General features: G+C 39.0%; 1 protein-coding gene across 8 annotated transcripts in view; it reads left to right on the top strand.

The window, feature by feature from the left end:
- NEK4 (NIMA related kinase 4) overlaps positions 1-14934 on the top strand; it is a 59297-nt gene that overhangs the window by 13402 nt on the left and 30961 nt on the right. For 6 of the 8 annotated variants that reach the window (XM_060022675.1, XM_060022674.1, XM_060022673.1 and 3 more), the window contains 6 exons: positions 1624-1890; positions 2820-3017; positions 3201-3308; positions 4900-5054; positions 6774-6915; positions 9163-9570. In XM_060022675.1, coding sequence (XP_059878658.1) covers positions 1777-1890; positions 2820-3017; positions 3201-3308; positions 4900-5054; positions 6774-6915; positions 9163-9570 — 1125 coding nt within the window. In that variant the 5' untranslated portion in view covers positions 1624-1776. The remainder of the gene's footprint in view (positions 1-1623; positions 1891-2819; positions 3018-3200; positions 3309-4899; positions 5055-6773; positions 6916-9162; positions 9571-14934) is intronic. The other 2 variants (XM_060022676.1, XM_060022677.1) reach the window with 2 other exon arrangements.

The following is a 14934-nucleotide window of genomic DNA, read 5'->3' as shown; positions in this document are numbered from 1 at the left end:
GGGGTTCGCCGAGGGCGCCGTCCAAGGGCTGGGCCCAGATATTCTGAAGGGGACGCGCCTCAGATGGCACTTCTTCTGGGAAATCGTCCCAGACCATCAAGACTAGGCCAGGCCTTCCTGTCATATGCGCCCAGAACTCCCTGGCATTCTCTTTGTAGTCGTAATCGGTGTGCTTAATCTGCACACTTTCCCCCAACTCTCGACCGTTCCATGAGAGCGTACACTCCCAGGACCTAACGGCGGCGCCTGGCAAGTATTCCTCCTTCAGTGAAGGGCCCCATACCCCGTCTGACCTGGAGACCTCTGGAGTCGCTCAAAACTCAGCTCGTCACCTTCCCTCCAAACCTCCTCTCACGGTCCCCATTTCAGGGAGTAGCACCACCAACCAGCCAGTTGCCCAAGCTGGACACCTGGGAGTCGTTCTGGGCTCCCCCCCTTACCTTCCCCCACTCCCACCCCTTTATTCGTCTGTCCACTAAGCCAACTGGCCTCTTCTTCATCTCCATGGGTACCTCCCCCATCCAGGACACCATTGTCTCTAGCTAAGCTGTGGCCATGGCCTCCCGCTTGTCCTCCCTGCCACATGACTTGCCCTTCTCCAATTCATCACTTTCATTGCAGTCTCAGTGATCTTTCTAAAACGTGCCTCTAATGTTGCACTTTATCCCATTAGCCTCAGGATAATGAACCATTTCGTAAATATGGTTTATAAACCATATAATGTACAAACTGGGACAATTTGGAAACTGAAAGGAGACACTATTTATAATTACACCAGGACAATGGGACTGCCCCAGACAAACTGAGAGGAGATGGCCCCATAAGTATAAGGTCCTCTCGCCTCTTCTGCCTTGTCTCAGGTGCTGGTCACTGCCTGGAACACAAGCTCAGACATAAGAGATTTATTCAGTGGTCAATGGGGAGGGGGGATTTTTTTGAGCTGAGGATGGGGTACTCGCTGTAATAATAACCCCTCACATTTCAGCAGTAGTTTGTTTACATTTTACAAAGCACATTTATGCTTTGTTACAAAATACATTTATGATTGTGTTTGTTGAATAATGAATTGTTTGGTGTGTCAGTTGATTGAGGGCAATGTATTAGGTGTTGGAGGACGTTGTTTTGTTTTTCTTTTAAGTGAGAATAATTTTGGATGTTGAGGATAGGTGATGTTTAGCCTTATTGGGCCTTGGATCCCTTTGAGTATGTAATGGAATCCACAGACCCATTCTGTCTGCAGATGTATATTCAAGTCATATTGTATGCACCTTTGTAGGGGGAGCTTAGAGGTTAAAGAATTTCTACCACAGATTTTTTGGTTAATTCAGTGGTATGTTAACATTGACTCATTTTTAGCCATTAATGAAATTGTAAAATGCAGATGGAAAGTATAATTTTTTTGTGACCCCCTACCCTGCTATAAATCTAACTTGTAAAAAGTATCATTAGTGGTAACAAGTCTTTTTCCCAGTTTTGTGCTTTGTGAATAACAAAATGAATAGGTTATGTGGCAGTCTCCAGAAGGTTGGTTTTGAGGACACTCAGGATAATCCTTAAATACTTTTGGATCTATAATACTGTATGTTTGTTTGCATATTGTAAAAACATGTGTTTTTTTTGTAGTATGTCATCAAAAAGCTGAACCTCCGAAATGCCTCCAGCCGAGAGCGGCAAGCTGCTGAACAGGAAGCTCAGCTCTTGTCTCAGTTGAAGCATCCCAATATTGTCACCTACAAGGAGTCGTGGGAGGGAGGGGATGGTCTGCTGTACATCGTCATGGGCTTCTGCGAAGGAGGTGATCTGTACCGAAAGCTCAAAGAGCAGAAGGGGAGGCTTCTGTCTGAGAGTCAGGTGGTGGAATGGTTTGTTCAGATCGCTATGGCTCTGCAGGTACTGTCAGGACTCCTAGCATCCCACTTGCTCCAAGGTGACAGAGAGATGCTTGGTGGATTTTAGGAAAATGCTTCCCCAAATGCTTAATGAAAAGAAAAATTCTTTTAAAAATCCATTTATGAAGTGGACCTAGTTCCTCTTGCTGTAGCACTGAAGTGTTTCTGAATGAGTGATATCTGTATTGAAGCAGACATGGATTTTGTCTGATTGCTGGGAAAGACAATTCTCTATTCATTTAATATTTATAGCAAAATCCATTTTAAGGGCCCTGAATTGACAAAGAGCAAAGAATGTCCACGTTTGTTATCAGTTGGTCAGCTGCATCATACTGAAAGGTGGTTGGGCTAATTAATCTGCCTAAACTGTGGGGCTTTGGGCTTTAACGCTGCTGTGGCAGAGTGAGTAGAAATGTGAAACATGTTTGTGTTTTAATATACACATATTCAAAAGTGAGACTGTTTATGGAATATCACTCTGATATTAGAGAATGTATCTTAGGATTTAAACAATAAAAGTGATATTGTTATAGTTGAAAATATTATTAAGCTGAAGATTTCATGAGTCTGAGAGGAATGTGCATCTGACCTTGTATAAGTTGTCTTTCTACCTTCAGTGAAAGTTTGTAAGCACATTTTTTAACTGGGTCCATATAATTCTAGACGGTATGATTGTCAAGTCACCAGGGAACAATTGTGAAGGAAGCTGGGCAAATTAATGCATGGAACTTCATTTCTTACTTTGGAAAGTTGTAAATTAGACTTTTTATTTAGAGATTATAAAACAATAGTGTTTTGATGTGTAGGTAAGGCTCATCTAAGAGTATAAGGCTCTTTAACTTATACAGTTGTTGATGGTATATAAGAAGTCAGGTATAAATAAGTCAGGTATTAAATATTTATATTTAATAAAATTTTATTTCTCTTCAGTATTTACATGAAAAACACATCCTTCACCGAGATCTAAAAACTCAAAATGTCTTCCTAACAAGAAAAAACATCATCAAAGTGGGTGACCTAGGAATTGCCCGAGTCCTTGAGAACCACTGTGACATGGCTAGCACCCTCATTGGCACACCCTATTACATGAGCCCTGAATTGTTCTCAAACAAACCCTACAACTATAAGGTAGGATTCGGCTGTGTTTGCCAGCTCACCTTGTCTCTACAGCAATATAATTTTAGAACCCATTAGAATAGTAAGTTAGAAGAATTCTCTGTGAATTGGTTTAAGGAAAATGTTTTTTTTTTTTAAGAGGAAAACTAAATAAGGCATTCTGACATTTAACCATTTACTATTTTTTTTTCCTAGTCTGATGTTTGGGCTCTGGGATGCTGTGTTTATGAAATGGCCACCCTGAAGCATGCTTTCAATGCAAAAGACATGAATTCTTTAGTTTATCGGATTATTGAAGGAAAGGTAAAGAATATTCTGGAATTAATTGTTTTTAATATTTGGAGTAAGGTTACTTTAGTGCAGCTTTGAAAGTAGCTACTGAGAAAAGGGAGTAATCATATTGGGTGGATAGTTAAGAATGGTGGGTCCTGTCTGTGGGGAGGGTTGAACTGGAGGAGAAGGGATTGATCGTTTCTTAATATTAATTTATAAGGGTGGCTTAATGGCTCTGAAGAACTGGCTTCTTGAAAACCAGTACCTTATAGACACAGGATGTGCAGGTGCCCTGAGGCTACTGGTAGCTTCACCTAAGCGGTTAAATGAGCCCTGTTTAAAAGGAGTCTACTCTGTTTGGGCTTCCCTGGTGGCGCAGTGGTTAAGAATCCGCCTGTCAATGCAAGGGACACGGGTTTGAGCCCTGGTCTGGGAAGATCCCACATGCCACGGAGCAACTAAGCCCGTGCGCCACAACTACTGAGCCTGTGCTCTAGAGCCCGCGAGCCACAGCTACTGAGGCCCGCGCACCTAGAGCCCGTGCTCTGCAACAAGAGAAGCCACAACAGAGAAGCCCGCGCACCACAACGAAGAGTAGCCCCCACTCACTGCAACTAGAGAAGGCCCACGTGCAGCAACGAAGACCCAACACAGCCAAAAATAAATAAATAAAATAAATTAAAGATTTATTTTAAAAAAAAGAGTCTACTCTGTTTGAACTTCTTGCTCCTTTGATAATCATCACAATCACTAGTAACCAGTTAAAAATTGCAGAAAGCATTATGTATGATAGATGCTAGAGTGACCAACTTTATGTGTCAATTTCATGAGGCTAGTTACCCCCTGCAGTGTCAGGCATCCTCACACCTTTAAGTTTTAAGGCTGTAAATCACCTACTGATTTTAACATTATACCAAGACTCATTTATTTTTTTAATTTGAAAAAAACACAGAAAAAGTAAAATTTGCTCATAATTCCACTTCTTAAAGAATCAAACAAGAAAGAGGTGAAATTCCCCTGTTTCCATACATTTCCATCCCTTGGAGATAACCATTGGTAATGATTTGGTGCATAGCCTTCCTGGCTTTTCCCTGTCTTTATAACTCTGGGTGTGTATGTTAAAAAAGTAACTGAAATGGAATCAGGCTATACACACTGGTACACAACGTGCTTTTTTGACTTAATAAATGAGGGACATCTTTCCAGGTCAGTACCTGTAAGTCTTGTATTTTTTTAAAGGCTGCCTGGTATTTTATTAGAAGGGTATACCATACTCTATTCCACAAGTACCCTATGAATGGCCATTTACATTGTTTCCAGTTGTTCACTATTATAAGAAAAATACTGCAGTGAATATCCTGATACATAAATCTTTAGGAACTCATGCTCTTATTTATGAAGGAGAGGGTCCTCAAATGGGACTGCTGGTTTGAAGGATATATTTTATAATTTTACAACTTGCTATTATAACCAGGATGCCAGATATGCTTCCTGTAGACTAATATGCTGGTTATTTTCTGCTGTGGATAATGATTTAAAAAATATATCTTGGGAAACCTCTACCTTCTTTTACTTTTCACAAGACTGTTAGTCATACTTATGGTATAATTTCTCTTTGTAGCTGCCACCAATGCCGAAAGATTACAGCCCAGAGCTGGCAGAAATAATAAGAACCATGCTGAGCAAAAGGCCTGAAGAAAGACCTTCTGTGAGGAGCATCCTAAGGCAGCCTTACATAAAGCGCCAAATATCCTTGTTTTTGGAGGCCACGAAGGCGTAAGATATTTCCCTTGCAAATAGGTCAGCTAAATAGATGGAATAAAAGAGGGTGACTTTTATAATTTTCGTGTATGAGAGTTTATGGTGAGTTTTTTAAAAACACGAAGTAGAATTGCATGATTAGAACAAGTGTTGAGATTTGTTTAATTGCTAAAATCAAAAATCTAGAGAACCATTGGAGTAATCACTTTCACATTCCTCTGGGAGTTCCAAGACATATTGAGTACGATCCTTTTAAAAGGATGTATGCTTTATTATTTATTTATTTATTTATTTGCGGTACGCGGGCCTCTCACTGTTGTGGCCGCTCCCGTTGCGGAGCACAGGCTCTGGACGCGCAGGGTTAGCGGCCGTGGCTCACGGGCCTAGCCACTCTGCAGCATGTGGGATCTTCCCGGACCGGGGCATGAACCCCTGTCCCCTGCATCAGCAGGCGAACTCTCAACCACTGTGCCACCAGGGAAGCCCAAGGATGTAGGTTTTAGAAATCATATTAAAATGAGAGATCATCTAAGAAGCCTATTATTACATTATGTACTATGTAAGATAATAGTCACATTTAAAAAATAAAGAGGTTCCTTCTTTACTCATATAACTTCTCAAGGGGATAGAATTCCTTCTTTGACTTTCAGGTCCTACCTTCATAAATAGCTGTTCTAGGATCTGAGACTTAGAGCTGGACAAGACCTTCACAGTCCTTGTCTTTGGCATGTTAAATTTGGGAGGCAATGCTAGAGAGGCCCTGGGGGATAAAGAAGGGTCGTATTTTTGTTTACATTGCTTATAATTTCCTACCTACAGACCTTTGGCTTTCTGCAGCTCTGGTCTTCATGCTCCCCTTGAATTCTCCAGAGGTTTAGCTCCTTTGGAAAATGTCACACTTAAACAGTTGGGGATATTATTCCTGTATACATTTATTCTACAAGTCAAGGCCAAGTATACCAATCATTTTTACTTTCAAATTTGGCAAAGCAGTTGTGGTATTATTACAAATGTGAAATTTGAAGATGAAAATTATCCTGGCACTTCTAATTGTGAGGCAAGTTTTCATAGCTTTTAAATTTTAGAATAATATTGTATTTACAGAAGAGTTGCAGAGATAGAACAGAGTTTCTGTATAACCCTCACCCAGTTTCTCCTATCAGCATCTTATGTTACCATGGTACATTTGTCAGAGCTAAGAAAACAACATCAGTATCTTATGTTGACTGAATCCAGACTTCACTTGGCTTACACCAGTTTTTCTACTAGTGTCCTTTTTCTGCTTCAGGATCCAGTCCAGCATACCATATTACTCCTCATTTCTCCTTAGTCAACTTGGGTCTCTGACAGTTTCTCACTTTCTTTGTTTTTCATGACCTTGATTGTTTTTGGAGATTACTGGTCAAATGTTTTGTAGAACACCCACTGGTTTTTAGAAGACTCCTATCTATAAAAGGAGCAGTTCTATGGGAATTCCCTGGCAGTCCAGTGGTTAGGACTCCACGCTTCCACTGCAGGGGACCCGGGTTCAATCCCTGGTCAGGGAACTAAGATCCCACAAGCCACATGGCACAGCCAAAAAAGAAAAAAAAAAAGAAAAGAAAAGAAAGAAAGAAATAAAACAAGCCGTTCTAAGAGGGAGTGTAACATGTATGCACATTTCCTCATATATATAGAAACCTTTAACCTTCACTGTACTGATAATAACTTTTTCTTCTTTTCTTCCTCATAAAGAAAAAACTCCAAAAATAATATTAAAAATGACGACTCTAAATCCAAGCCTGTGGCTACAGTGGTTTCTGGAAAGGCTGAATTAAGTCATGAAGCCGTTCCCCCTCAACCACACTCTTCTGAGGGCTCCAAGACATATGTAATGGTATGTCTCATTCTAAAGGATATGTGTTCTAGAAACTGTATTAAAATGATAGGTTACCTAAGCTAGTTATTCTATGTGAAATGACTAAGCTTCATTAGATTTCTGTTGTGTAAGTAGTTTTGTATTGTAAAGAAGGAATACTGGTGAAGTATTCAAAGTGCCTATTAAAATGTTCATGAAGTCAGTGCTGTAATAACTTTAAGAAGTTTTTTTTAATTGAGGTGGAATTTATATAACATAAAGTTAACCATTTTAAAGTGAACAATTAATTGCATTTAGTATATTCACAGTATTGTGCGACTGTCACCTCTATCTCATTCCAAAACATTTTCATCACCCCAAAAGGAAACCTCATACCCATTAGGTCGTCACTCCTCCTCCATCCAGCCCCTGTAAAACACCAGTGTTCTCTGTTTGTATGGGTTTGCCTATTCTGAATATTTGATATAAATGGAATCATACAATATGTAACCTTTTGTGTCTGGCTTCTTTCACTTAGCATGTTCTTGAGGTTCATCCAGGTAGTATATATCAATACTTCATTTATTTTTATGTCTAAATAATACTCCATTGTATGTATATACCACAGTTTGTTTATCCATTCATTCATTGGTAGATATTGGGTTGTTTTCACCTTTTGGCTTTTGCTATGAACATTTATGTACAATGTTTGAGTATCTGTCTTCAGTTTTCTTGGGTATAATATCTAGGAGAGTAATTGCTGAGTCATATGGTAATTCTATGTTTAACTTTTTGAGGAATGACCACATTGTTTTTCCTTTGTGGTTGCACCATTTCATGTTTTTATCAGCAATCCCTGAGAATTCCAGTTTCTCTACAACTTCACCAACTCTTGTTATTTTCTGTTTTTCTGATTCTAGCCATCCTAGTGGATGTGCAGTGGTATGTTATTGTAGTTCTGATTTGCATTTGACTAATGACAGAACTTGTTGGCCATTTGAATGCCTTCTTTGGAGAAATATCTATTAAGCCTGTTGCCCATTTTTTAATTGGGTTTTTTATTTTTTATTATTGAGTTCTAAGAGTTCTTTCTATATTATAGATACTAGACCCTCATCAGATATATTACTTACAAATATTTCCTCCTGTTCTTTAGGTTGTCCTTTCACTTTCTTGATAACGTCCTTTTATGCACAAATGTTTTTAATTTTGATGAAGTGTAATTTATTTGTTTTTTACTTTTGTTGCCCATGCTCATATCTAAGAATCCCTTGCCAAATCCAAGATCATGAAGATGTATGCCTATGTTTTCTCCTAGGATTTTTATAGTTTTAGCTCTTATATTTAGGTTATTGATCATTAAAAAAATTTTGTTATGGTAAAATATAAGTAATATAAAATTTGCCATTTTGTACCATTTTTAAATTAATTAATTAATTATTTATTTTCATTTTGTACCGTTTTTAAGCATACAATTCAGTGGTCTTAATTACATTCACAATGTTGTGCAGCCATCACCATATCTTCCAAAACCTTTTCATCATTCCAAACAGAAACTCTGTACCCATTAAGGTCTAACTCCCCATTGCCTCTACTCCCAGACCCTGGTAACCTCTGATCTACTTTCTCTGAATTTTCCTGTTCTAGATACCTCATATAAATGGAATCATACAACATTTGTTCTTTTGTGTCTAGCTTATTTCACTTAGCAAGTTTTCAAACGTTATCCATATTGTAGCATGTATCAGAATTTCATTCCTTTCTATGGCTTTATAATATTCCGCTGTATGTATATACCACATTTTGTTTATCCATTCATCTGCTGATGGACATTTGGGTTGTTTCCATCCTCTGGCCGTTGTGAATAATGCTGCTATAAACATTAGTGTACAAATATCTGAGTCCCTACTTTTAGTTCTTGGGACAAATACCTGGGAGTGGGATTGTTGGGTCTTATGATTATTCCATGTTTAACTTTCTGAGGAAACTGCTATTCCATTTTGAGTTGGTTTTTTTTTTTTTTTTTTTGCGGTATGCGGGCCTCTCACTGCTGTGGCCTCTCCCGTTGCTGAGCACAGGCTCCGGACGCACAGGCTCAGCGGCCATGGCTCATGGGCCTAGCCGCTCTGCGGCATGTGGGATCCTTCCGGACCGGGGCACGAACCCATGTCCCCTGCATCGGCAGGCGGACTCCCAACCACTGCGCCACCAGGGAAGCCCCTTGAGTTAATTTTCTAATATGGTGTGAGGAGTGCTATAATAACTTGGAAGCATGTTTTCATTCAGGGTGAAGACAAATATTTGTCCCAGGAGAAACCCATAGTCATTGGCCCCTTGAAGACACCCCCACGTCTGAAAGGCCACACCTACAAACCAGACATAAGCAATACTGCAGAATCGCTAGCCACGATCAGTAGGGTGAATATTGACATCTTACCTGCAGAAAGGAGGAACTCAGTGAACAACAGCTTGGTTCAAGAGAATCAACGAAGACACTTAGATGCCTCTAATGAGCTAGAAGGTAAATGTATTATTTCTCAAGTGAAAGAGAGGCTGCAGGATAACACTAAATCCAGTGCTCAACCTGGAAACCGAATTTCCACATGGTCCATTGACTATGTCACTGGAGAAAGGAATGACCCAGTGAAGCCTCTGCAGCCCCTAAACAAAGACCAAAATTTATCGAAGGACCAGGTGAGTGATATTGGTTTCAGAAAGAAGACTGGAAAGTGTGGTTACAAAGGTGTGGGTTGTGCTCTTTGGTTGTGCTTTTAGTTGTGGTTTTAGGAAAATCAGTTGTTCCCATATAACAGTTTAAACATGACAGAACCAAAGGATAGGACCCAAGGAATTCTTAGATCCTTTCTGTGCCCTGGTGTAGGGTACTTGCCATTTGCCATTAGTGTGTTTTTTCCTATTTCTACATCATTCTTTTGTAAGTTCTCCAAGTCAATGGACAGTTCCAACAATTAGGTAATATCACATTCCTTCTTGCTTTTAAAAGTTAGTGGATTTGTCTGATTTTTTAAGTTAAGGAATTAAAAAAACATATTTTATGTGTTGGAACCAAAGGAGAAGGAAGAAGAGAAGAAAAGGAACAGAACAAAAGGATTTTGATACTGAGAGACTATTCTGAGTAAATTTAAAGGGTATCTTCTACTTGAACATGGAAAGAAGCCTAAATTAGATGAAGCATGGTAATAGCTAAGGATTAGAAAGAAAGCCAGAACATTTGATTAACTTCACATTTTTATTTGTAAAATATTTAAAGAATATATTTAATGTATATATTGACTATATTTTTATAATCTATATATATTTAAACTTTATATATTACATACATTTTCATATTTAACACTTTTATATAAATGTATATAACTATTTTATATGTCTATAGTCAAATGTTCTTATCTATTTTATTTATGGCTGTTTGGGTCTTTGTTGCTGCGTGTGGGCTTTCTCTAGTTGCAGTGAGCAGGGGCTACTCTTCATTGTGTTGCACAGGCTTCTCATTGTGGTGGCTTCTCTTGTTGCGGAGCACGGGCTCTAGGCATGTAGGTTTCAGTAGTTGTGGTACGTGGGCTCAGTAGTTGTGGCTCGTGGGCTCTAGTGCACAGGCTCAGTAGTTGTGGCACACGGGCTTAGTTGCTCCACGGCGTGTGGGATCTTCTCAGACCAGGGCTCGAACCTGTGTCCCCTGCATTGGCAGGCGGATTCTTAACCACTGTGCCACCAGGGAAGTCCCTCAAGTGTTTTTAATAAGGTTTTGTTTTTATAGAAAAGTACAAGTATGATGCTCTTTTCATTTAAACTCATTGAATTGAAACCAAAATTTAGTCTTAAACATTCTCTGGACACTGGAATCCTTAGTACTTTATAGATAAAATTATATATGTCCTGCTTGTTCTGCTTGACTGTCAAATTATATTCAAGTTCGCTTCTTTTATTTTTTCCATAATTATTTAAAAAATTTTTAAAGTGCCAATTCAGTGGTTTTTAGTATATTTATAAAGTTGTACATTCACTGCTATTATCTGTTTCCAGAACATTTCCATCACCTCAAAAAGAAACCCCATACTCAATACTAGTCACTCTCCATTCCTCCTTGTCTCTAGCCCTTGGCAACCATTGTCTGTATGAATTTGCCTATTCTCAATATTTCATATAAATGGAATCATACAGATATGGCCTTTTGTATCTGGCTTCTTTTATTTAGCATAATGCTTTCAAGGTTATATCCATGTTGTAGCCTGTACCAGTATTTCATTTCTTTTTATTGCCAAATAAATTCTACCATATGTATATTTCATATTTTATTTATCTATTCATCAGTTGATGAACATTTGAGTTTTTTTCACTTTTCACTGTGGATAAAGTTGCTTTGAACATTCGTACAAGTTTTTGTGTGGACATATGTTTTCAGTTCTCTTGGGTATATACCTAGGAGTGGAATTGCTGGATCATATGGTGACTCTATGTTTAACTTTTTTTTTTTTTTTTTTTTTTTGCGGTATGCAGGCCTTTCACTGTTGTGGCCTCTCCCGTTGCGGAGCACAGGCTCCGGACGCGCAGGCTCAGCAGCCATGGCTCACTGGCCCAGCCGCTCCACGGCATGTGGGATGTTCCTAGACCAGGGCACGAACCCGTGTCCCCTGCATCGGCAGGCGGACTCTCAACCACTGCGCCACCAGGGAAGCCCTATGTTTAACTTTCTGAGGAACTGCAGAACTGTTTTCCAAAGCAACTATATCATTTTACTTCCCATCAGCAATGTATGAGAGTTGTAATTTCTCCACATCCTCACCAACACTTATTTTCTGTGTTTTTTGTTTTGTTTTGTTTAGCCATCCTGGAAGTGGTATCTTATTGTGGTTTTGGTTTGCACCTCCCTAATGACTAATGTTGTTGAGCATCTTTTCATGGCTTATTGGCCATTTTTATACCTACTTTGGAGAAATATCTATTCAAATCCTTTGCCCATTTTTAAATTGGTTTATTTATCTTTTTATTGTTGAGTAGTAGGAGTTCTTTATCAGTTATAAATGTCAGTCCCCTATCAGATATAAGATTCAAAAATATTGTCTCCCATTCTGTGGATTGTCTTCACTTTCTTTTTAAAGTATATTTTATTTTATTTTATTTTGACTGCGCCATGCAGCATGTGGGATCTTAGTTCCCTGACCAGGGATCAAACCTGTGCCCCCTGCAGTGGAAGTGCAGAGTCTTAACCACTGGACCACCAGGGAAGTCCCATCTTCACTTTCATTTTTTTTATTATTTATTTATTTTTTCTTTATTACTTTTTTGGCTGCGTTGGGTCTTAGTTGCAGCATGCGGGGCTTTCGTTGAGGCGTGCGGCATCTTTCGTTGTGGCGCGCAGTCTTCTCTCTAGTTGTGGCACATGGGCTTCAGGGTGTGTAGGCTCCAGAAAGCGTGGGCTCTGTAGTTTGCAGCATGTGGGCTCTCTCGTTGAGGCGTGCGAGCTCAGTAGTTGTGGCGCGCAGGTGTAGTTGCGCCACAGCATGTGGGATCTTAGTTCCCCAACCAGGGATTGAACCTGCGTCCCCTGCATTGGAAGGCGGATTCTTTACCACTGGACCCCCAGGGAAGTCCCCCATCTTCACTTTCTTGATGGTGTCCTTTGGAGCATAAAAGTTTTAAAATTTGATGAAATCTAGTTTTGTCTATTTTTTCTTTTGTTGCTTCTGCTTTTAGTATCATGAAGATTTCTCCCATAATTTCTTTTAAGAGTTCATAATTTTAACTCTTACATTTAGGTCTGAGATCTATTTTGAATTAATTTTTGTGTGTGATGTGAAGAAAGGGTTCTACTTCATTCTTTTGTATGTAGATATCCACTTGTCCCAGTACCATTTGTTAAAAGATTATTCTTTTCCCATTGAATTTTCTTGGGACCCTCATTGAAAATCAGTAGACCCTAAATATGATCATTTAATTTTATACTCTCAATTCTGTACCACTGATTTTTCTATCTGTATGTCAGTAACACAATTACTGTAGGTTTATAGTAAGTGTTTTTTTTTTTTTTTTGGCCATGCTGCGCGGCTTACAGGATCTCAGTTCCCTGACTAGGGATTGCATCCGGGCCACAGCAGTGAAAATCCGAAATCCTAACCACTAGGCCACCAGGGAATTCACTGTAGTAAGTTTTGAAATTGGAAAGGTTAAGTCTTCCAACTTTATTCTTAATTTTCAATACTGTTTTGGCTATATGGGGTCCTTTGCATTTCCATATGAATTTTAAGATTAGCTTGTCAATTTCTGCAAAAAAGCCTGGGGTTTTGACATGGATTTTATTGAATCTGTAGATTATTTGCAGATTATTGCTATCTCAATATGTATCTTCCAACTCATGAACATAGGATATCTTTCTATTTTCTTTAGGTCTTCTTCAGTTTCTTACAATGATGTTTTGTTGTTTTAAGTGTATAAGTCTTGCACTTCTTTTGTTAAATTCATTTCTAAGCATTTTGTTCCATTGGCTTCCCTTGTGGCGCAGTGGTTAAGAATCCGCCTACCAGTGCAGGGGACATGGGTTTGAGCCCTGGGCAGGGAAGGTCCCACATGCCGTGGAGCAACTAAGCCCGTGCACCACAGCTACGGAAGCCTGCGTGCCTAGAACCCATGCTCCACAACAAAAGAAGCCACTGCAGTGAGAAGCCTGCACACTGCAACAAAGAGTAGCCCCTGCTCGCCACAACAAGAGAAAGTGTGCGCAGCAACGAAGACCGAACGCAGCCAAAAGTAAAGAAATAAATTTAAGTATTTTGTTCTGATACTATTGTAAATGGAATGATTTTCATAGTGTTCATTGCTTGTGTATAGAAATACAATTAATTTTTATATATTGTCTTTATATCCTACAGCCTTACTTAACTCATTTATTGGTCCTAATAACTTTTTAATAATGGACTCCTTAGAATTTTCTGAATACAGTATCACATCATCTGCAAATAGAGATTTTTCCTTTTCAATCTGGATTTCTTTTATTTATTTATTTTTTCTTGTCTGATTGCCCTGGCTAGAACCTCTAGTACAGTGTTGAATAGGAGTGATAAGAATGGACATCCCTGTCTTGTACCTGATCAAATATGTTTCTTACATCAGGCTTTTAGAGTAGATTTTTTTGTTTTTTTGATAGAATTTCATGTCCAGCATTTCTTTGTTGTTGTTGTCGTTATTTTGTTGTTGATAAAAGTGGAAGAACTTTTTTTAGGACCAATTGGATTTCATGGAGAAACTCCTTAAGTCATTTGTTCAGGTACTCTTATATGTATAAGCTTTATTTTGAATATTCTATACTTAATACCAGCAGAGAAACATTTATTTCACTCTTCAGAATTAAATCAGTTACTGTTTATTATCTGGGTATCCTTGCATAGCTAGCATATGACACTGTTCCTTTTTCTAAAATGTACCACATAGTGGGCTCTTGATAAAAATGTGTTGATTGGGCTTCCCTGGTGGCGCAGTGGTTGAGAGTCCACCTGCCGATGCAGGGGACACAGGTTCGTGCCCTGGTCTGGAAGATCCCACATGCTGCGGAGCGGCTGGGCCTGTGAGCCATGGCTGCTGAGCCTGCGCGTCCGGAGCCTGTGCTCCGCAACGGGAGAGGCTACAACAGTGAGAGGCCTGCGTACCGCAAAAAAAAAAAAAAAAAAAAAAAAAAAAATTAATGTAAGAAGCTATTTTATTTTAATGTTTGGTGTGCATTAGTTTCTAAAACCAGTTATCCAAATAAAACACTAAGTCCTTGGTGATCTTCATAATTTAAAAGTTAACTTATTTTATCTTTACTACTGCTAGTAATAGCTCCTGGTTTCTGAGCATCTAATATGTGTTAGATGTGATCTTAAGTACTATAGTGCACAATCTCCTCTAATCCTCCAGTAGTCACATGATGTGTGTGACGCATTATACCCATTTATAGATAAGGAAACAGAGGTTCAGGGAGATATGACTCCATCTGAATCCAAGCTCGTGATCTTTTCATGGTGCTTTTTAGAGGGCATCCAAATAACTAATGTTTACTTGGGA

Source organism: Delphinus delphis, chromosome 10 (assembly GCF_949987515.2).
Source record: "Delphinus delphis chromosome 10, mDelDel1.2, whole genome shotgun sequence".
Lineage (NCBI taxonomy): Eukaryota > Metazoa > Chordata > Mammalia > Artiodactyla > Delphinidae > Delphinus > Delphinus delphis.
The sequence above is the reverse complement of the archived record's forward strand: the minus strand, read 5'-3'. Positions and strand labels throughout refer to the sequence as shown.